General features: G+C 33.5%; 2 protein-coding genes across 2 annotated transcripts in view; both read left to right on the top strand.

The window, feature by feature from the left end:
• The window catches only part of LOC132736716 (GRB10-interacting GYF protein 2-like), a 38,378-nt gene extending 24,002 nt beyond the window's left edge, over positions 1–14,376 (top strand). Inside the window, exons 15-28 of the mRNA XM_060723910.1 lie at positions 740–910; positions 1,872–2,046; positions 3,370–3,525; positions 3,917–4,099; positions 4,436–4,585; positions 5,357–5,473; positions 6,218–6,303; positions 6,904–7,012; positions 7,717–7,931; positions 8,694–8,805; positions 9,410–9,506; positions 9,964–10,010; positions 10,545–10,661; positions 11,519–14,376. Coding sequence (XP_060579893.1) covers positions 740–910; positions 1,872–2,046; positions 3,370–3,525; positions 3,917–4,099; positions 4,436–4,585; positions 5,357–5,473; positions 6,218–6,303; positions 6,904–7,012; positions 7,717–7,931; positions 8,694–8,805; positions 9,410–9,506; positions 9,964–10,010; positions 10,545–10,661; positions 11,519–11,731 — 1,948 coding nt within the window. The 3' untranslated portion in view covers positions 11,732–14,376. The remainder of the gene's footprint in view (positions 1–739; positions 911–1,871; positions 2,047–3,369; positions 3,526–3,916; positions 4,100–4,435; positions 4,586–5,356; positions 5,474–6,217; positions 6,304–6,903; positions 7,013–7,716; positions 7,932–8,693; positions 8,806–9,409; positions 9,507–9,963; positions 10,011–10,544; positions 10,662–11,518) is intronic.
• A 9,005-nt stretch (positions 14,377–23,381) lies between these two features.
• LOC132736714 (guanine nucleotide-binding protein subunit beta) overlaps positions 23,382–24,537 on the top strand; it is a 32,055-nt gene continuing 30,899 nt past the window's right edge. The window contains exon 1 of the mRNA XM_060723907.1: positions 23,382–23,541. The gene's annotated coding sequence lies outside the window, so the exon portion shown is untranslated. The remainder of the gene's footprint in view (positions 23,542–24,537) is intronic.

Below are 24,537 nucleotides of genomic sequence, written 5' to 3'. Positions count from 1 at the left end.
TATGTTAATCACATAAGCTAATAACCCTTTCTTCAAACATGCTTAATTGGTATTTCCTGGCTGTGTTACAATTCAGTTGTTGTTTGACAATTTAGAATGTGTATTGGTCAATTAAATTTGTTGAAATACGTTTTACGATGTTAGTGCCAAGTGGATAATGCAGTTGACTTCAAACCATTTGCCCCTCACCAGCTAGCTTATGGGTCATTGATTGTTCTACTCAGGTGCCATTCATGTCTGAAATATAGAGTAGAGAGACACCTGAGGTCTTCCACTACCAATAAAAGCTGGAAAGTGGCCATATTACCTATACAGTGTTGGTGCGGTCCTAAATCCTTGACTATATTTCAGACTTGTACAGTTATGTTTAACTAGTTTGTATTTCAGACAGTTTTATGGTTTGAGAGGCATCCATGGCCGAGTGGTTGGGGTTGTTCACTTGCCTCTCACCATTGAAGGTTCAAGCCTTGCAGGTGTCTCGAGATTCTTTCATATGAGAAAGCTACCTAGCAAGCTTATGGAACATAGATGGTTCTACTCAGGTGCCCGTTCATGCCTGAAATAAAGAACAAAGGTCTGAGGTTTTCCTTCACCTGTAAAGCTGTAAAGACACCATATGACCTATACTGTTTTGGTGCAACATAAAATCCAATAATAAAAAAATAAGGAGGTTTGACTATATGTCAGACTTGAACAATAAATGTTTTACAAGGTGAAAAACATGTTGACTATATTTCAGACATCTACAGTTACAACAGATGCAACAGGTGATGAGTCAGTTACAGGAGAATGAACACTTTAAGTCATTACCACCAATACAACAACAACAACTTGCAATGCAGATGATATTGAAACAAGGAACTCCCATACCTCCAGTTCAACAGTCACAACAACAAAAACTTTCACCTAGGTAAATGGAGTCTTAGAAAGGGTGTCCCTTGCCGAGTGGTCAAGGTCATTGACTTTAGCCACTTACCGCCACTGCTTTAGGTTGGAAACCCACCAGGGATTTTGAATTTATTTCATGTGAGAAAGCTATCTAGCAAGCTTAAGAAAAGTCGATGGTTCTACTTAGATGCCCATTGTGCCTGAAATGATGTACTGAAAGGCACCTGAGGTCTTCATCCACCAGTAAAGCTGGAAAGTTACCATTTGACCTCTGCTGTGTTGATGTGACATAAAAACCAACTAACAAATCAAATGAAACTTCTATGGTGTAGTATTGATTTACAACAAGTATAGAATAATAGAATAATTTTTTTTAGATTTACCTTAGTGAAATCTTTTCAGTTTTTGCTCTACCTGAACTAAAAGTGTGTTTAGTTCTTGAGGAATTGTAAGTTTATGTTTAATTGATTTAAAGGCAAAACATATATTGAAATACTTTTAAAAAAACCTACTTCATCATCTGACACTCATCAAACTAAGTATATTTTACCATTCTAAGAGTGTTCTGTGATAAGTGTATGGTCAAACAAATGACATAACTCTTCTGATGGATAACGCAAGATTAAAATGGAAAACTTTAAACAAGTACTTCTCACATAAAGGGATAAATGAATCATCATGTGACATAGTATGTTGCATCTTTAAATGGTCATCTTTTAAAGTGGTCTTGTAAAGTTTCTTTTCTCCACAAGTGACTGTAGTTTATAATTGGAAAATGTTTGAATTTTTTATGAGCCAACTGTGTGGCTAGTTCACTGTCAACTTATCTTACATAACTGCTTTTAACTTTGATATATAAAACTCATTAATGAAAAATTACAATATATATTAATTTTTCAAGTTCTAAAAGATAATTTAAATTGGTAAAGAATCAATTTGAAAAGAAAGTGTTGAGAAAGGTAAAACTATTTTGTTATTTTCAGGTCATCTGAGATTCCTGTCACATCATCATCACATCCATCATATAATCGTTCATTTTCCACTCCAAATACATCTCAGGGAGAGAATGTGACAGCTAGTATATGGGACATAGATCCTGGTACAACAACTATGCCTACAGGAGGCATCACTGCTGCTGAATTAGAAAGTACATTAAAGGTATATATAATGTTTACATATTTATCAGTTTTTTATACTCCAGTTTTTCTTGTTTAACAAATACAGGACATATAATGGTATCATATAATGACAGTATTCAGTTTTGTCTAGAGCATATTTTCACCATGTATGAAGGGATTTGAGTGTTACTTGACACAAAAGTTCAGCATCATTGAAAGTTGTAGGTTAAGGTCAGCCATAAAGGCCAAAGGTCAGATTTAAATATGAAAATGTGTGTATGGAGTAGTTTTAAATTGAGGGATTGTTTGAAAAATGTTCACAATCATTTGGCTCAGTGTTACCAGTATAGTCCAGGTCAATTTACGCAAAGTCAAGGACACCACAGATGATAAAATGTTAAGATTTTGTCTGAAGCATATTTTTTACATGTATGGAGGGATCTTTGTATTACTTGACACAAATGTTCACAGTCATAAGATGTATAGTATTGCACACATGAAACTTAGAGGTTAGAGAAAAATGTTTGTTTGGAGTAAAACTTCTGCATACATAGATGGATTGTTATATAAGGTCAGCTTTAAAGTTGGCTTAGTTTCTCCTCACACAACCCCCATGTTAGGTTTGGTTGGGTATGTAGTAAGGTAAAATAATTTTTTTATCCAAAATATTTTTTACTGAATAAATATAACTTGTGAATCTTATTGTTAAGGTCTATTATCATAGAAACTATAAACTGTTCACTTCAAACTTGATATACATGTTCACTATCAAAAAAGGGCAACACTTCTGAAAGGCAGATACGGTAATCCTAAAATTCGTTTTTGCAAAGTTATATTAGTTATAAGTTAACTTTGAAACAGGAAATTAAAAAAGAAAAAACTGTCAAATAGATATGACGTTATCAGTTAACTTTGAAACAGGTAATTAAAAAAGAAAATCCTGTCAAATAGATATGACGTAAAACATTTGCTTTATTAAATGCATAAAACCTGCCAATGCAAGGTTGATGTCTGCAAAAATACATTTTAAGAAAAATGACAAAGTATTAAGCATGCAGAAATAAGAATTTATACAGAAGTATGCGACTGAGCATTTGTGATGTGCATATTTAGTGACAAAGTGGCACTCTTGTTATCTAGTCTCTACAGCCTCTAAACTAAGAAAATACTCATTGTTGATAAAACCAACAATAACAGCCTTAAATTTAATCTGGACCTTCAATGAAAATTTTTTAATACAAACCTGATTTACATTATAGAAAAATAACAAGAGAATGAAAAATTTGATGTTGCAGATAAAAGTTGCTGGTTATATAAGTTGTTCTTATGCTCATTGTTCACACATGTTTACTTTGGCTTGTAGGAGAAAGAACAGCAGGAAGTAGAAAGGAAATACCAAGAAATGTTAGAGAGAGAAAAGGAGGTATTAAGGAAACAACAAGAAGAAGTGCAAAGACAGAAAGAAGAAATAGAAAGAGAAAGGATAGAAATAGAAAGAAGAAAACAGGAAGAATTAAAGGTAAATGTTTAACTTAAAGTGCTCATGGTGGGTCTGTTTACTTGCATCTCATGGTAGGTTTGGAAGCTTTTATCACCTAGTGTCCTTGAAGGCTTACACGTTTTTATGTTTACAATTAGTAGATGTAGGCTTACCTCTCATGGTGGGCTTTATAGTGAGCTTATAAGTTTATATCTAGTTGTAGCCTTACACCTCATGATGAGCTTTAGAGGTAGGTTTACACCTCATGATGAGCTTTAGAGGTAGGTTTACACCTCATGGTGAGCTCATAGGCTTGCATCTCATGATGAGTTTTTAGGCTTTCTTTTTATGGTAAGCTTGCTTGATAGTAAACAAATAATTTTATTCTCTAGGTGTCAAAGTTAAGCATTATTGTTCTGTTGTTTTGTAGAAAATAGAGGAAGAAAGATTACGTGCTGAAGAAGAAAAAAGGAAAATTGAAGAGGAACATCAACGACGTATTGAAGAGAAAAAGAGAGAAGAGGAAGAACGAAGAAGATTGATGGAAGAGGAAATGAGGAGACAACAAGAACTGGAGAGACAAAAACAAATACAACGGCAGCAAGAAAAACAAGTATTAAAATGCTCAATACTCATAATGGCACACATTTTAAAGAGATTTACTGTTTGCAGTCTTCAAAGACTGCAATAAAATGATTTTTTGAAACATTCATTGGAGGATTTAATGAAAGTTGTGTTTGAAAGTTTGAGGGTGGAGTTATTTTTATCCCTTCTTTATAGTTTTCATATGACTTTTATCTCTGACTGTTTTGCATTTTGTTTTTTGATTTTCATTTTGAAACTTATTCAAAGCTCAGGTAGTTTAGAGATGTTTCATTTAGACATCTGCAGTCTTATTTGATTTTAGAAGAAGTATCATTATAGATATACATTATTTGATAATTTCAAGTTGAAGGAGCAGGAGGCAGAAAGATTGAAGGAACAGGAGGAGAAACAGAAACAACAAGAATTAGAGAGAAGACAACAAGAAGATGCTCTCAGGAAACAACAAAATGAAGCACTGAGAAAACTGCAGCAAGAACAACTAGCTAATATGCAGGTATAAACTTGTCATATCATATTGTAACATATTGTCTGTGGATGTAAAAGGACAGGATTATGTTTCATAGAAAGTTCTTAGTCTGAACTCAGTCTTAAGACCAAAACTGAGACAGTTTTGCATCTCAAAGAAAATGACCTAACTTATGACTCCTATGTTATGAATCTTTTAATTCCTGAATAGCAGTAATGATAGGCATTTACACATTGCAAATAAAAGGGTTTATCATTGTATTTCTTACTTTTTCTTTGGAGATAGTCTTAGTATTTGATTCAAGATAAAAATGTTTATTGAAAAGCTCATAAATTAGTCCTAAATGTTGTTTTATCCTAAATGTGGTTTAATGTCCTAGGACTTAGGATACACTTAGAACTTTCTATGAAACTCAGTCCAGGACAATATGCCGTAGAACATCTCTCCAACAAATGCAGTACCTTATTGTGTTGTTTAACTCTCTGACTGAACTGCTTCACACATGCTTGCAATATTTCAAGAAAATGTTTTTATATAAATGCTGATTGCTAATAGATGATTTAGTTTGGAAGTGTACATTAAAAGTGATGTAAGAGTTATGGTTATTATTGCTTACGCACTGTTCTATTATATAATAGTTAATAATAATTGGATCATTGAGAATAAAAAACTGATTTGTTTTATTAAATTCTCTTCTGATAAACATTTATTATAATAAAGGAAGTGTCTGATTATCATGGCCTTTCCATTTATAGAAGTTTTGCATAACCATTGTAATTGTACAATGATTGGTTACAGTTACCCTCACATGCCCAGTGGGCAAATAATCAGTCACCAGTGTCGGGCACAACAGGTGGAAAATCTTTACTCGAGATTCAACAACAAGAAGAAAATGAAAGATTAGAAAGAGAGGAGGTAAGTTAAGATTAATGTGGTGTCTGTGGCAGAATGGTTCAACTTGCTGACTGACTGCAAATCACTAGCATTACAATGCTGTAGGTTCAAAATCAAAGCAGGAACTTTTTTATTAAATGAGGAAGCTATCCTGCTATCTTACTGAATGTCAATGGTTCTACTGGAGTGCTTGCTTTTTTTGCAGTCAGTTAAGATGAAAAATATCCATGTGAACATAGCAGTGTTGGTGTTACTATGGAAAAACAAATTTCAGTAGGTTTTATTAAATGATTAAATGTCAATCAGTTAGCTAAAGCACACTTATGAAAAGGATGATACATAAATAAAATAAAGTAAAATTCATTTTACACATATTGAAATAATCATTATACACATATTGAGAAATGTATTACACACATAATGATAAAATCATTATACATATATTAAGATAATCATTACACACATTGAGAATGATGAGTTATTATACACAAATTGAGATAACCATTATACACATAGTGAGACATATTCAGATAATTATATTGAACATATTTCGATAATCATTATATGTATATTGAGATATCATTATACACATATTTAGATATCATTATACACATATTAAGATAATTGTTATACACATATTGAGGTCATCATTACACACATATTGAGAACAATCATTATACGCATATTGAGATATTCATATTAAACACATTGTGATAATCATTATATGTATATTGAACATATTGAGATAATCATATGATTTTTTAGATGCAGAGGAAACAGCTGGAAGCTCAGAGGCAGCAAATGATGGCCATTCAACAACAACAACAACAAAAGTCATGGATATCGTCTTCGTATGTTCATTTCTCTTTTTCATAGATAAAACCCCATTGTTCTTGTTAGTCATGTCTGCTTTAAAGCATAGAGTGTTTACCCCAGTTGGTCATATGATGGTAGTATCATTTTTGCCTCAATAAAAGAATTATTAGATATGTACATGTATTCGTCAAGATTCATATTTAATTTCCTTGAGCAAGAAATTTACCTGCGATTGCTTCACTTCACCCAGGTGTAAATGGGTACCTGCGAGGGTGGTATAAATCAGTTGCGCCAAAGTGTCGGCTGCACTAAGCGGAGTTAAAAGACTCCCCAGGGAGATTGATAGATAGATACCAGTAGCCCGATGACCAGGGGTAATAGCTGTAAAGTCGGTGAACGTGCGTAAGCATGAAACTTAGACTATAAAATGCAATTACTTTTTCTTTACTTTTATATTGTTTCCTGAGTCAGTGGGTTTAAAGGTCAGGGTAATTTATATAATTGAGCTTTCCACTCCTTGACTGGGGTAGACATACTTTAGAGAGTAAATTTCTCGTATTTCCCAAATGACAAGATTAAGAACACTTGAAAAGTTTAGGATATGGTGTATATAATGAGTATTGGTTTATGTACAGGTCAGCTGCATCAGGAACGAAGTCTTTACTAGAGATACAACAAGAACAGGCCAGACAGCTAGAGAGAGAAAGATCGAAACGTGAGGAAAATCATCAAATTGCAGCTAAGGTAAAGTTACTTTAAATGTATAATATAGTACTCTTTGCAGGGTTCTGTCTACTCGGCCGATATCAGGGTAATCCAGTCAAATGCCTATTTGCATAAATAGCACCACCTGTCAGGTGTTTTTCATTCTGAATTTTTGGAAAAAATATTGCTAAATTTGCTGATTCTGGAAAGTTGATGTATGATTTTTTGGAAAAAAAAGAAAAATTTTATTATGCTGTTATCTTAGGTGAAATACCCCTGCCTTTTTAAATATAAAGTACCACGGTACCCAAGAACACCACTTAGCTTTACATGTACATTGTAATTCATTTATTTTTGAAGTTTCTTTCCTATCATTTTAAATCATTTGTTATGTCTATCTAAACATGTGGGGGAAAAAATCATTTTAGGGACAAAAATTTTATGCATTGGAAACTGTCTGTGTGAAATGATGCCATACATGGAATCTTGTGTATAGGAAGGTTTATACCAGTGAATGGGATAAAACACATGCTGAAAAGCATGATGTTAGAAAATCTGTAGCTTTGTGGGTGTGGGGGGAGGGGGGGTCCTTCAAAATTATCTAAAATAACTCAAAAATAATTTTTGTGTCACAAATTTCAGATTGAAGTTCTTCAAATGTTTCTTTTCATATTGATATGTAATTTGTAAAGTTGTGGGATTCAATTATAAACAAATCTATATTTAATCACTTATAATTTCAGAATTTGACGTTGGGGTCAGCAAGTGTATGGGGGTCATCTCCACCTCTTTCCAACTGGGCAAATGAAGGAGCCTGGGGAGCTATAAAAACTGCTCAACAACTTAATGTTAACATGAATAGTAACAACAGTAATAATAATAATGCAGCTCTAGGTTTCTGGGATGATGCAATCATTTCATCATCAGGACCAGTGAAAAAACAATCCAATAAACCCGGGTGAGTAACATACAATAGCAACAAGCCCTTATACTTACTTCACTTCCTTATGTATTCTAGAGGAGTCATCAAACCTATTTTAGATAAAGGTTGTTAAATTATTTACAAAGAGGAAATAAGCAATGCAAGTCTGTGTCATCAGAAGCAATGAAAGTCTGTGTCATCAGTTAAAGACCATACAACATTATTATGAAATGTGATGACATAATCATTTAGTATATTGTATTAATGATAGACAATTATACAGAATGTTATATTTAAATTTTTTAGACAGTTATATTTTGTGTTATATTGAACAGTATTGGACAATCATATAGTATACAGTAAATTCATGGGTGTTCGTGTCAAAACTGTTGCTCCAAGGTATTGGGGATTACATTTGGAACTGTTACCAGAGGATATTAGATAATCATATTGAAAATGTTATATTGATTGTTAGGATGTCCATGGCTAAGGGGTTATGGTTGTTAATTTAGAACCACTAGCCCCTCATGGCTGTGGGTTTGAACCACTTTAGGCACTTCGGATTCTGTCATGTAAAAATAAACACTATCCATTTAGATTACAGAGTCTTAGGGGTTCTACTTTGGTGCCTGCTTGTGCCTTAAATAAAGGACACTTTCGGTCTCCCTTCACCTGCAAAGCTGGGAAGTTGCCTTGTGATATTTAAAGTGTCAGTGTGACTTTAAAATCATTCAAAATAAGTTATATGTATATACAACATGTATTTTGGTTTACCATATAGTGAATGTGATATTTCAGTAAACAGCAGACAGCAGAGTTTCCAGCATTAGGAGGAGAAAAGTCTCAGAAAGCAAAAGGAACATCAGCATCCCAGAGTAAAAATAAACCATCAAAATCAAAGAAAGAGGAGGTTTGTGAACAGATACACGTATTTTAATACAATATCAGAGTTGTATGTCTTGTTATATCATGATATTTATAAAGAACATTTAGTGAACAAATTAGGGGATTTAAGCTAGCATAAAGGCACTTACAATACATTTTCATGGCAAAATATCTTCAATTATGAAAAAGTTAATTCTAGCATGAGACAGAGCATACAAACATATTTTAACAGTTTATAAACATATCTTCATAATGATCCTCTTGTATAAATCTAAGGCTGCATTGATCACTTTTTAAAATCTGAAATGTTTTAAATTTGCTTAATATTTCCTCTTATAAGTTAACATACATTGCTTATGATAATGTTACATTTAACCCTCAGTTTGCTAGGGGTCACCTACAAATGTGACTAGTTCATACCTAGATCTGAGTCGGCCCTTATTTTAAAAAAAATTCCTAAAAATGATTTTGAAATTTTTCATAAAAAGTGGTTTGGGAATTTCTCATAAAAACGATGAATGGTTTTGTGTTGATTTAAAGATGGACAAGTACATTTAACATATTTAGCATAGTAAATGTAAAAGCACCAAACACTTGTAATGATGATAGTAAATGTTTTATAATGACAGGAAGCTGTACAAAGGCTGTTCCAAACGTTCCCCCAGGAAGATGATTTCACATTGTGGTGTAAAAAACAGTTAAAGAACATGGCTACATCTGTTGATAGTAAGTTTTTCTCTGTAGTGATAATTTAATATCCTCCATGTCATTGAGATTAACATGATTTAATTGCATCATGGATACCATATTATGGCAGTAAGGAGTAAACACTACATCACTTGGATACCTGCAAACATGCCAACTGTGTAGTTGAGGCAGACAGAGTTGTTGAAAGTTTTAGACAATAAAGGGAACAAGTTTAATTTTATCTGATTATCATATAAAGCAGTGCATTAGGCATTAGGACCAGACAATAAGGGTTGCTTGTCACATATGGCAGTGTGCATTTATATAATGAGATACATTGGGCCGACTGAAACAAGGCCAAATTAGGTAGAGTCGTGAAATTCTGGGGGGTTGCTCAGGCGGTCTTGACTGAACCTGTAAATGATTTCTCCATTGATAGAAATATATGTTTTGTTTTGATAGCTATTTTAAGTATATTGTTTATTTATTCTTTCAGTTCCAACATTTGTTGCTTTCCTACAAGAAGTAGAATCCCCGTATGAGGTAGGATGGTTTTTGTTAGTTAAATAAACTCATATATCGTAAACTTTTACTTCTTGTTATATAAGATATACTTTGCATTGATTTTGGGGCAACTTAAGTTACTCCTGGCTTTTAATGAGTGTATTATTGTGCCTGTTGACATGTTTATGATGAGAAGTTTTACATTGTACTAATAGCATAAGAGATTAATTTGTTGTATCAGTGGATTAGTGATAAAACAGTCAATCAGTTAATCTGATATTAATTTTTCTATTCGTTAGAATTAAGTTACAGATCAGCATTTGATGTATCTGTTTAATGACTTGTTATGATAAAAGATTTGTGATAATAATCATGTAAATTGGGAAGTCTCCATCGAAGAATTTGTTTTCTTTTATTAGTTAAACATGATAAAGTACATTTATAATCTTGGTATGACAACTTTATCATTTGCCAAAATAGCTTAGTCTGCAGTATAATATAATGTAATGTAATATAATGAAAATGATGTAAAGAAAATAAATGTGAGAAATGAAAGATGTTTTATATAACTAGGTGCATGATTATGTTCGGTCCTACCTTGGGGAGAACAGAATAACAGAAGATTTTGCGAAGGCATTTCTTGAAAAGAGGAGCCAGTTTAGGAGCAAGTCAAAACCTGTTGTCCAAGAGGTAAAATTTTTATATTTATATAATTCTTTATGTTATGTTAGAAATAGTTGGAAATATTCAGAAGTAAGCTTTTGTTATGGCAAGTGTCTGTCATTCAGTGTTTATTCCAATTTCTGTAAACAACATCTGCTAAACTACATTGTGAATTTTGAATTTACCTAACAGAAGCCAAAATTCTTCTCAGAAAGTACAATGCCTGTAGCTTACATATTTTGCAGTCCTCTACAAAATTTATATAAATCAAGCCCCTACACCTATGGGTCACTTTCTTTATAAAAGACTTACATAGAAAAATGTACATTTGTCTTCTTTTGTCTTGCACTTATATATATGGCATGTAGCATTGCCTTGGGGTCCTTAAAAGTTATGCCCTAGGTTTAAAAAGATAGGCCACCCTTTGGAACACTGATTTTTAAAAGACATACATATTAAAACACATGTAAGTCTTCATGTGTGAAATTACAATGCCATAAGTTTGGATATTTTGCTTGTAGTATTTTGTAGCATGCATCTTAAATAATGAAGCTTGGGTAAAAAATGACAAACCAAATGTAATCTAATAATTAACCTCTGCATTGGAGAATTCTGACCTTTTCTACAATGTATCTCAGGTGAGCGATCAAAGGTCTCTATAGTCCTCTTGTTATATGGTTAATTTTGTCATGTCTGCATACAATCATGTGTGCTAAATGGTTTAAATTTGTAAATGTTGCAAAATCTATGCTCATGTTGTTTCGTGATCCTTAGTCATATCTTTTTAAGAAATAAAATAAAATGTTAACTGAAAAATATTCAGATTATTTAATATTTACCATTTAACATTACTTGTTTTAATATTATGATATTTTCAATTACAGGATAGTATTTGGGGACCAGCTCCTGCTATAACTCCTAGAGAGTTACGTCAACCTACCCAGTCTTTCAATGAAGAAGGTCAGAAAAGCAAGGCAAATAAGAAGAAAAAGAATAAAATGTTGAAAGTGGATGCCAGTATTCTAGGGTTTACAGTGCACGCTGCACCAGATCGTATTGTTGGAGAAATTGACTCTTTGGAGACAAATCCAAGATGAGATGTTAAATACGTGACACTGGATCTAGTTCATTTTTTACGAGAGAATTTCTTTTTCTGTTAAATATGTACATGCTTTGCAAATGTTTGTTGATGTGGGGTAGAGTGCTTGTTGTTTTTGTGAGAGATTTATCATGATGCCTACAAGGTTAAAACAGGTCAACCTGTAGTTGCAAATGACCAAAGTGCTAAACGTAAGTTTGAGCTGTCGAGGGGAGGAAACTGTCTTATTTATCTGCAGACTACAGTGACAATACACTTCAACATATTCATATGCTAAAACATGTTGAAGTTATAACCATACAAATGGCAATACGAATAATGTGAATGTAGATGTTGCTCTCACAAACGTATGATAAACATATGATAAACAAGGAGTGTTTACGAGTATTGAAAGGGAGACAGGCTAAGTATAGAACTTGACAGTTATGTTGTACATGAAGTTGTTTGATCACCTGAATGAGAAACAAAAAGTGTCAGCGTAGCTTTTCTGATAATAAAACAGACTTACAAGTGTTCTACATTGCCCTTGTTGACTTACAGGTTTAATTTTGTAAGAACTGTATACATAGCCGCTCATGACTTTTAAGCTCACATTAGCACTTAGTATGAATTGGTAAGTTTTTGCTATGTAAAAAAGATGGCATTTTAGACCAAAATAAGGTATATAATTTATAAATTGTTAAATAGAAATAAATAATAAATTGATGACCGTTTATTCTACTGATCCTAAGGTACTTTATTTTCTTGGTTGAAACAGTTCAAGAAATCGTGTTTTAAATTCTGTGTTAACATATATGTCATATTGACATACTGTGGCATACAAGAGCTAGTCTGTACAAACAAACAGGTAGTCTCTAAATAAACAAAACAGATCAAATGTTCATTATATTGGTTTTTTATTCCATGTCAAAGATGAAATATTTTATTCATAGAAATATGTTGTTTTATGATTTTTTTTAACCAATTTTTTCTTACTTTAAAAACACAGTAACTATGTTGGCAGCTTGATAGAATAAGATATGAAAGTTTATAGACGCGAGAGTTATAAGTTTTGACAGATATGAGTTTCAGTTGTCAGTTCTAAATTCTTACATTTAAGGTAAAATGAATAATAAAAAGTTCACAATTCACAAACTGATGGTATTAAGTGAACTGTTAAGGCAGACTTGTTGGAAAAATAGAAGTGCTGTTCTGCTCATACATTTGTGTTTGTGTTGACATAATAGTTTATATGTGTAACATCTGGATAATCAACGAAATTATTCACACGTCTTTGGACTATTATTTGAAGTTGGATTTTTACTGACTTGTACCCTTTTGTAAACTTATTATCCATTCAAAAGTTGTTACACTAGTCAGAATAGTGGAGTTCATTGTTCCACTTATAACTCTTGTTTACTTTTAGACTCATTCTAATGAACTTGCATAGTCTTGTTTTTCAAGATGATTGAGAAATAATTATATTTATATGTGCTGTTAGTTTTATGCCTTGACAATATTTATTAAATATTTTGTTAGGCTTTCACCTCCTCATGTTGCCAGGTATAGAATATAGAATAATATTCCTTAGCTCATGCTGGATGGTTGAATAGCCCAAACTTTATCTGCTAAACACCTGACATTGTGAATAGTTGACATATACTTGAGCCATGATGTTCACCTGTTTGTCATCTTACAGTCCTATATTGCAATCGTTAAGTTCATATGATGTTATGTTTAGCTGGCGTATTCTAAGGAAAGAGTGGCTATATACTGATATAGATAAAGTTGTGAGTACAACTTAATTTCTTATCAACTAACAAAGGTATTCAGTAAAACTTCACACAAATATCTTCTTGGTTTTGGTGATATTGTAATCAAGTACTGAGAATAGTCCAGCACACTGCCCTCTGTCTTGTCTGGTCCTAGTTACAACCCACTGATATATGAAAGCTGTCTCTAGGGTTTGGGAGCATAGCTGTTTTATATACAACTTTTGTTTTGTTAATCATTTGTTTCCATACATTGATCATAAATGATTTTATTTGATATTTTATTGTTTTCCTTTTATGGTAATTTTATATAAAGATCATGAACATTTGTTACTGGCAATGTAAACTCTGAGACCATTGTGAAAACTACATTCATGTTGCATTAACAATACAAGTCTTTCTCTAACTAAAGGTTCAGTCAGTAAAAGAACTGGTCTTTTATACCTTCAGCTTTCTTGTAAAATATTCTCAACTGAACTTTTTTGGTAAAAATCTGGAAGTGTTATGAGGCCAATCTTGTTTTCATTTTTGAAAAACATTTAACGTTCTTTAAATGACAAGGCTTGTAAATTACAGGAAAAAACGCAAATTGACAAAAAATGATAAACATGGTCTTTCATGTAATTGAATGGTCTTTTTATTGCAAACATCTGTTATTGTAACTTCGGGTCATCATAGTATCTTCTTAAAAATGCACCTTGAATTACAAAGATGAAAGTGTTATTATTGGGAAAAAATGAAAGATTTAAATAAACAAATTAAAAAAAATGTTTTAACCTCTGGCACCATTAGCATGTGTATATTGGTGTAATATGTTTTAGTACTGAAATATGCATTTAAGTGTGGCCCAAGTGAAATAAAAAGAAAAAAATAATAATTAGAAATGAAATTACTTGAATTTTTATGTTATTTGTTTATCTCCTCAAATACAGGCCTTGATTATCTTAACATTATATTCCTAATGTCCTCTCACTATAAGACACCTTTTACCTCCAGTATTTCGGCGAGGATATATTTCTATATACAACAAATTTTCTGCACAAAAACTTGAAAACCTAATTGATTAGATTCATAATTATGACTCCGACATACACTTGTATAGGAAAAGACTCGTATAGCCCCAACGAGTGCATGGCTATATAGTATTGGATATTGGGCCTCTTAAAAGTAAAATAAATCGTGACTTTGTTAAGTTATGGACACTCGATACTATAAATGTGCGTATTGAAGGTCCATGTCTTGAAAGTGTCGCGGTATTGCTCATCCGAATCTTTTTTGGACAACGGACATAGGACGGAGAACTGTGTTCGTCATGCGGTAAATGAGCCCGACGTCAGTCGAAATTCTATGATCAATCTCATATCAGGCTCAAATAGAAAGACCCTGCTCAAATGCACATCAATCTAAAAAGCACTAAACTCGAAATTAGCCCCACTAGGCAATATTGTCGGCTTTTTTTGCAGATAATGTACACGTTCTGTTTGAAAATCATGCGTTCATTGTCCTGTTTGTATTCTTTGTTTTACCGGATTTATTTACATCCAGAGCTAATCTGTTAGATTTTAATGTGACAATTGCAAGAATGCACATCGATTTGTAATAACATGATTCACATAAAATACAATTAAAACCGCTTGTACGTTATTGCGTTACAGCAAACGCTTGAAAACGTGATAATAGTCGTTTGGAAATGTCAGCCAGCAGCCATTTGAAACTGTAAACTGCCACAATACTCCAATAGATTTCGTCGAATTCTGTTGACATTAATCTGTGTATTAATGAGCTTTAAAGCCTTCTTTTACATAAAACGGATATTTATGAAAGAAAAGTGTCAGTGAATTGACATGTAACTGGTATGTATTTTCCTAAACCTGTACTTACAGAAAAGAGTATTTAAATGCCATTGAAATCAAACCCTTTGTTAAAGTTTGTGTTAAATTATACTTTAAGGAAACTGAGTATGACATTGGACATTATGGGCATTGTTTCATTGGAGCAGATGTTACAGAGATAATCGGTCTACTTTTCTAAATAAATAATTTAGCTTCATTCCAGTGTTAATCATTATAGTCGACAGATCCCTGGCTGCTTAGATAACAATATATTTAACCACAAACATTGACATGTTCAAATATGTTGAGGTGCAATTCTTGTTGTAATCTACTAATCTTATAATTAGACCAGTCAGGAATCTATGCAATTTAAAGTCGTGTACTTTGAATGGATAACCAAACGGCATTGTACAGCCTCATAACAACTTAATAAGTTTTAATGTTTTATATTTCTCAAAATGACGTTAGATCAAGTGGCTTGCTTTAATGAGATAGTAGTTACATGCATGTCAGGTGGACTTCAGAACATTCAAATAATTTTGCCGTAGACCTATTTTAGACCTATTTCAGGGTCCATCATAGCAGAAAATACACACAATTCCTCTAGTTAACCAATAGGTAAACCTCCGGAATTAACAATATTTTGAGGTTTTCCCGGCTAATCAGGGTATACAAACAAATCTTTACAGAATTTTAAAACTTCGAAAACATACACAACTGGTGGACGAACGGTAGTGTATCGTGAAGGTATATAATAATAAAAAAGCGGAGTTCCGGGTAAGCAGAGCGTTGCACTGTAAATCGGGCTACCCGGGTTCGATTCCCGGACGGTGCAAGTCACTTTCGTTGTGTTTGATCATGAAATCATTTCTACGGTCATTCGCTCTGTACCTCTGCTCTGAAGTTATAAGTTCCTCGCGAAAGTGAAGGCAACTAGTATACTAGTAAAACTGCTTGACAGCCTGCCCAGGAACAATGAGGTGGCTGAACTAAGCTCTGGTTAATTCAATGTGGCTTACTGCCGTAAAACGGAGTGACAAACTACCAACCACGTTCCGGATAACAACTATGGAAAGCAGTGCTTGACAATTACGGTCATCGTCTTTCAATTATTTCTGATATTCAAGAGCGATATTGCAGGCTGGTTAAACGATACGTGCGAATGATTCGTGACAATGAAACCATTCGATTTTTTCTTTCACGTACCGCAATCGATCATCACATAGGCACTGGAGGAATGAAAACTGATTAAATGCGTTGTACTTAACTCAACAAAAGTAAGAATTAAAACCTGCTAATTAAAAAATATCCCTACATTCTTAAATATTCTATTGGAGTGTGTTCTGTATACGAGAATTTTTATGCCCCCGCCATGTAATGGCCGGGGCATATAGTGTTACCCTGTTCCATCATTCCGTCCTTCCGTCCTTCCGTCCTTCCGTCCTTCCATCCTTCCGTCCTTCCGTCCTTCCGTCATTCTGTCATTCCGTCATCATCAGTTTCCGTTCATTATCTTAAGAACGGTTGGGCACATTCAACTCAAATTTGACATATGGATATGTCATGAGAAAATACAGGTCAAGTTCGAATTTGGTCATGGTTCGATGATTTTTGGCAGAGTTATGCCCCTTTTACTTTGAAAATAATATGAAATTTCAGTTTCCGTTCATTATCTCAAGAACGGTTGGACACATTCAACTCAAACTTGACATATGGATATGTTATGAGAAAATACAGGTCAAGTTCGAATTTGGTTATGGTTCGATGATTTTTGGCAGAGTTATGCCCCTTTTACTTTGAAAATAATATGAAATTTTCAGTTTCCGTTCATTATCTCCCCAACGGTACAACACAATCAACTCAAACTTGACATATGGATATGTCATGAGAAAATACAGGTCAAGTTCTTATTTGGTCATGGTTCGATGATTTTTGGCAGAGTTATGCCCCTTTCACTTTGAAAATAATATTAAATTTTCAGTTTCCGTTCATTATCTCCCTCAAGGTACAACACATTCAACTCAAACGTGACATATTGATGCGTCAAAGGAATGCGCAGGTCAAGTTCAAATTTGGTTGTGGTTCGATGATTTTTGGCAGAGTTATGCCCCTTTTACTTTGAAAATAATATGAAATTTTCAGTTTCCGTTCATTATCTCCCTCAAGGTACAACACATTCAACTCAAACGTGACATATGGATGCGTCAATGGAATGCGCAGGTCAAGTTCAAATTTGGTCATGGTTCAATGATTTTTGGCAGAGTTATGCCCCTTTCACTTTGAAAGTAATATGAAATTTTCAGTTTCCGTTTATTATCTCCCCAATGGTACAACACATTCAACTCAAATTTGACATATGGATATGTTTTTGGAATGCCCAGGTCAAGTTCAAATTTGGTCATGGTTCAATGATTTTTGGCAGAGTTATGCCCCTTTCACGTTGAAAATAATATGAAATTTACAGTTTCTGTTCATTATCTACCTAACAGTGTTACATATTCAATTTTAATTTGACATATGGATATGTCAAAGGAATGGGCAGGTCAAGTTGGAATTTGGTCATGGTTTGATGGATTTTTGGCAGAGTTATGTCCCTTTCACTTTGAAAATAATATAGATACATCTTAGGAATAAGCAGTTTAAGTTTGAATTTGGTCATGGTTCAATGATTTTAGACAAACTTATCTTTCCTGAATGTTGGAAAAATTTTGAACTTTCAGTTTCAGCACTCATTCTTTTAGCCATTATTTTGGCTACAAATATGCAATATGCTTTTTCTAGGTTAAGACTGAATAATTTAAGTGCCTTGAACGTTGTATGGAAATGGTTTGTGTTAACATTGAAAAGTTTTAAGGGCTTTGAACTTAAAATGAAAAAAAAAAAATTAATGCACCATCTGAAATTTTGGCTGCATGCGGGGGCATCCGTGGCATGATGACACATTTCTAGTTTCAGTATTATTTTCTGACGCTATTTAAAAAATCCAACATAAAAGGAGAAACGCAGTGAAAAATTCCTATAATTCATCATTTACTAGAATTCGCGATATTTGAGGGTAAAAAAATCAGAAAAGGTTGATTTATGTTTTCCATTGAATTTTTGTCAAGAGTTTTAACGTTACCACTATTAAAGAAACTCCACCGAGGTCTTGTCTTTCGACATGGCGAGACTGTAAATAATTATTCGAGTAGACCAGTACTATATTTTTGTGCAAAATTTCAGATAATTCGCTCACTCAGTTTTTCCAAAATAATTAAGTATTCTCATTGTGAAAAATGACCCGAAATTGCAACGCTTTTCACTCAGACTGGCTAAGAATTGCACAAATAAACGATTTTTAATTTATAAGTATATTCCTTAATTGTATTTTGCATATCTTTCCGTTTTAAGTGCCCCGAATGATCTGTGTACGAAATTCAAAATTTATGTTTTTATGCTTTAGGATCTCGGCGGAGTTCCTTTAAGGTATAAATTCGCGCAATTTTGACCTGAGACATTTAAATATTCAATGACCTTTTATCGATTATTATCGGATTGGGATGTAAATATTACGGATTTTCAAGTATGGCATACCGGTATACATTGTGTGTGTATATCAAGTTGCTAACATAATACTCTTATATAACTTGCCCCAGTGACAAGGAGTTGAGACTTTCAGTTTCAAATTGAAGGCTGTAGGTTCAAATGAAACATTATTTTATTAGATAACACACCGGATATTAAACAAATGATTCATTCACTAATGATGCATATAATTAAAAAAAAATGAAATCTGCAAAAATAGTTTTTCGAGGATTCGAACATGTAACTGCGATTGATGTGCCACCATACTCGCCACTTTGCACACACATGTCGTTATCATGAATATGAATTAAAGTATCTAGCACTATACTATCAATAAAAATCAACTGAGAAATCGTAATTAATTACGGAAACTAACAAAACAGCCCACAGAATTTAATCAGATTCCGGTCAACATTGCTAAACAATAATAATACGAAGATACGATGCTGTACTGTCTTGTTTCCATCATAGGAGTACCTTCATAACAACCAATATTTTTGACAAAATCAATATTTACGAATGTTCCCAACTCTGCTGTGTGCAATGGAATCTACTACATTCTCTCTTATATGCTCGTGGACTAGATGGTGCTAGGACAGAAACAGTATCTGAACTCAATCAGTCTGAAGCCTCGTTTCTAAGTTCAATATTAAAGCTGCATGCCTCCAGATATGCTCAAATAGCTCAAGAAAATCAAACGTGAGAAAAAGTACTATGATTTTAAGAAAAGTAAAAAAAAATCAAGATTTTTTTTTGGCTATTTTGAATATTTTGACCTCTTTTTACTTTTATAATATGACATTTACAAACATTGCACAACAATGCAATTCAGACTGGATTGGAAAACAAGTAAAACGATACTTGTATCAATTCCTCTCCAGTAAAAGTAATTTTCAGACCATCTTGATTAGGAAACCGAGCTCTGGCTATGAAAAATTACTGCTATCTCTTTTTTTTTCCAAAAACATGCATTAATTTTTCGTTACTATATAAGAGTCAAAATTAGTTTATCATTGTCTGACATATTATCATACATTGCATCTGATATATCATTTAAAGCTTAGACTATAAAACAGCCCTGACTTCAGTACATAAAGGGCAATAAAAGAGAAATGTTTTTCATCCTCAACAACACATTCGCAGTTAAAACAACATCTTCTATATAAAGGTAAAGGTCTAAGCTACGAAGAGCTACGTACATCACATATAAATTTAGTACATTTTTTGTAGATCTATTTTTTGTAGATCTATTTGATTTAAACTATCTATAAGTTCTGAGTTTGTCACCACAGTTTCCTCTGATGGACTTATCCCTAACTAGCACATATTTCCATTTTTCTTTTTCTAACTTCAATCAAGGATATTGCAGGCTTTGCATTTCCAGTAAGTTCATTCAACAAGTATTCACAATCAAAATCTTGTACCAATTTCAAAATTCTACTAAAACCATTTCTTACATTAACATTCCTTGACCACATGAAAATGATTTTGTTTTTCATATTGTTTTGCATATTACAAACTCTAAAGTACTGTCTAAAACTGAACCCTAAAGTCGAACCCCAGAGTGGTCACATGTGTCGCCTAATGATAGCCAAGTAAGTTATATTGTATCGAAAATCATTCAACTGGACTATGCGCAAAAAAACCTTGAGGCATCACCAAACCTGTAAAGTTTCACTCAAATTGCATTAATATAAATGAAGTAGTAGTCCGGACAAAACTTTAAAAAAAAATTACAGGGCCATAACTGACGAAAATCATAGAACTGGAAATTCCTGGTTATGCATAACTGAATTACCAGACTTGGTGCTGATCATTCCTGTAAAGTTTAGATGATATTGCGCCAGTAGTTTTTAAGAAGACTCCGAGTAGCCCGGACAAGTTTTGCGAAAGACAGAAAGGACAGATACAGACAGACAGACACCAAAGAAGTTATAAATCGTGGCTACTTTGTAGCATGTATCAGCTACTTTGTAGCAGGGAGGGTACATTTGACTGGAAAAATCATTTGCAAAACAAGGTAACACGTGCCGCTGTAAAACCAATGGTAGAGCGTAATTCATTTTGAGTATTTATTGCCATTTGTCTAAGGGAAACATACGATGTATGTATGTGTCACGGTTCAGAACTGTTCACTATATTATAGGGCAGAAGATGTGTAGCGACCGGATAGAGCCGCGGTACGGTTTTCCGAGGGTCCCTGGGTTCGAGTCCCGGTCAGGCTGCACATTTTTCTCACTCTGTGACATTTGGCGCCCAACGGGGGGCTGTGACTGAATATAGCACAGAGTTTAATTCACATTGCTCTGTAACTCTGTGAAATTCGAGGACAAATTTCAATATAGCGGGGGAGTATGTCACGGTTCAGAACTGTTCACTTTATAGGGGAGAAGATATGTAAGCGGCTGGATAGCTCAGTCGGTAGAGCCACGGTACGGTATTCCGAGGTCCGGATTCGAGTCCCGGTCAGGCTGCACATTTTTCTAACCCTGTGACATATGGTGTGCAAATAATCAAATCAAAGCTCAAAGAGCATGCTGAGGCGGTAGTTATAGCAAATAATGCAATATATTGTATAGCTTATTGTGGAGTTGCAGTAATTGAAAAATGAACAAATTCCTAAGAAAAACCTAGTTAAAACATTCTAATGTTCTATGGTATATTTGCTTTCACACCACAGGTGCTTGAAACAAACTTTTTAAAGTTTTATATGGGCTATATATACTATAATAAGATATCTTAATATACATATATATAGACCGATTATGAAAAATATTTGATTATGTGACTAGCGCCTGTGTTTCACACCACATACCAACTTTTATCAGTAGAATAAATATTCACTGGATTGGTGTCCGTCACCGTGGTCATGCATAAGCTCTGTGCTTGGCATCAGAGCAACCTCCATTATTGTCACATGTAGGAGATGCTCATTGGCCGTTAACATACTTTCGGCTCAATGCAAATACTCTTAAGAAATCGGAGGTAAATTCTCCATAATTTGTGATTAAAAATGGTAATAGCAAAAGCTTCTTTCCCAGCAAACGTTACATATAGGATCGATATCGGCCCGATATTATCTGCAAAGTCGGCCCGATATCGGCATTCGATGTCGGCTAGACGTCGGATGTGCAACCCGGCTCAAAGTCTGTTTGATGTCATACCTATATTTATAATAAGCTTTTTTTCTTTCTACCATTTTTTCTTTCTACCAGCATATTGGCTTGCTTTCCTTCAGCTTTGCATATGGGGCTTTAACATATAACAGAACAGATATTTATTTTGCAAAACCTTTTATTACATCAGCAAAATTAAACTTTCATATGCATAATTTAATATATTTACACATATATAAATATTTCAATGTTTAAGAACCACGTATGTTTATATACCGTTTATATATCGTTTATCTGCAATTTTGTTGAAAGTGTAGGCACGTTGTATTTTTAATGTGCGCCTTAAATTTTAAATGGGTTATTTCAATCTTAAGAACACGGCCCATGTCAAAATCGTTACGAAAGTCATAAATCTGCGACAATTAATACAAAAATTAGCATTTCTTTATCACCCGGCCTTACGGTACCGCGCAAAATTTGAAAACAAGCTAGGCAACCAAAAGGCCTATATAATTTCAATAGTAGAAATTACAAATAAAAAAATGCTCCGATGGTTTGCCGTTGTTTATATGTGTAACAAGAAACGTAACGTTTGTACAAACGTTAACAAATAATCATAGATATTTAAATTCTTAAAATATTAGTTTATAAAATTAATCGAGTTAAAATCACAGGTGAACGTCGCGTGGCCATGAATTACACTATATCCCCGTTCCCCCTCTACAACCCAAAACCCTTAAACATCATCCAAACATCATAAGTACATGTATTGACAAAAATAAATTTTATGAAAAAAAAAATATTAGGCTACTTTTTTATGACTTTATAATTTTTTAGAGTCAAAATTTTTTTCTTTCATAACAGTACTTAATTATGATGTTTGGATGATGTTGAAGGGTTTTGGGTTGTAGAGGGGGGCGGGGGTTTAAGTGTAAGTACGTCATGGCCACGCGACGTTCACCTGTGGTTAAAATATGTTAATTAATTGTTATCGATTTTTGTTTCCTTTGCCGTTTATTAATGTAAGATCATAATTATAAAATCTAGCTTGGTTGGCAAATAATGATAATAATAATAATGAAAAATTGAACATAAAAAATATTACATATCACGTACGTATATACGTAGGCCTACGCATGCAGCCAATATTAATAAAGACATCAGAGTAGGGATGACATACACTATATACATGTACATGTTATCTATGTACTGTATAGCGACCATTTATGTTTTACATATATATTATTCAAAATCCTGTTAGTTATTTTAATTTAAATCCCACAGAAAAGGTAACCGATGTCCTAGTTTTGGGAGATTGCATACATTAAATATTTACATGAGTATGCTAATAAGCTATGACGTCGTTTTCCCGTTGAGTCTGCGCAGTTATACCGAATATCGCTGGTTTGCAGGTTGGCCTGTTGAAAATCAGCGCAACCGCACCCATTGAGCATAGAAAATTACGATTTTGATGCCGGGTTAATAAACATTTTCCGTATTTATGAATTTGTGAAAGGCTTTGTAACTATTCGGTGCACTAATAGGGTAAGTTTAGGGTTTTCTGTAACGGTTCATATATTATAAGGATATTAAAATGGAACAGAAACATACAAAATCAAAGCCAATTTCAGTGATACTCGGATATTGGCAGCCATTTTGTTTTGTTTACTGATTCCCCACCCACCCCGTCACTGCATTAAAGTCTCCGTTGCTGTGCTCATTATTGTTAAAAGTCTCAGCTTTTTAGAATTTGTAATATTTTTTATGAAAGTATTCATTCTCGTTTGATTGAAGTAATGCAATTTGTGTATAAGTGACAATTCTTAGTTAAAATGTCATTTCCTGTCAATTTGAAAGTTTTCGCTTCCTTGTGATAGAAAAATAATTTATATTAACCATGTTATCAAGACTCAACTGATCCATTTCTGTCTAGTATTTGTAGAAAAGTTTTATGTTTATATTATTGAAATCCAAATATCATAACTGGTTAAAAAGTGTAACTTAGTTCAGTTTGTTGGCTCCATTACCCCATGTCTTGAGTATAGCTGGGTATTTGAATTTAGAGCCAGGATAAAACTGTTGAAAGCAATGCTGATTCCCATGAAATGTGAGCTTTGTCCTTTGCAATATTGAATTTAAAATGCAACAGCTGAATAACCTTGTTATGTCGGCAAGATAATTAAAACAGCTCATTCACCACTAAGATACAAGCTATGGTCTTCAGCTTACCCGTTTATATACTAATGACATGGCGGAATGCTGAAGACAAATCCGTAGGGAAAGTCCTACAATAATCATGGCAGAAATCTGACACGCTCGTATTCATTTATCGAAAGTAAAGTGAAGCATACCCTGGTAAATCCTAATGAATGGCAAAGACAATTTAAACAGTAAATCAGCAAAATTAATTGTGTGCTTTGTCATACAGTACAGCTCAAGCGATTTTAACACTTTCCACTTTGTCACTGCAGTCGTGTTAAAATCAAGTGTGATTGCGCCGACATACGATGTAGATGTAAAATGGGTGGCGGGGGGCATACA

The sequence above is a fragment of the Ruditapes philippinarum genome, unplaced genomic scaffold (assembly GCF_026571515.1).
Source record: "Ruditapes philippinarum isolate M1 unplaced genomic scaffold, ASM2657151v2 ctg4531_1_1_1_1, whole genome shotgun sequence".
NCBI lineage: Eukaryota > Metazoa > Mollusca > Bivalvia > Venerida > Veneridae > Ruditapes > Ruditapes philippinarum.
The sequence above is the reverse complement of the archived record's forward strand: the minus strand, read 5'-3'. Positions and strand labels throughout refer to the sequence as shown.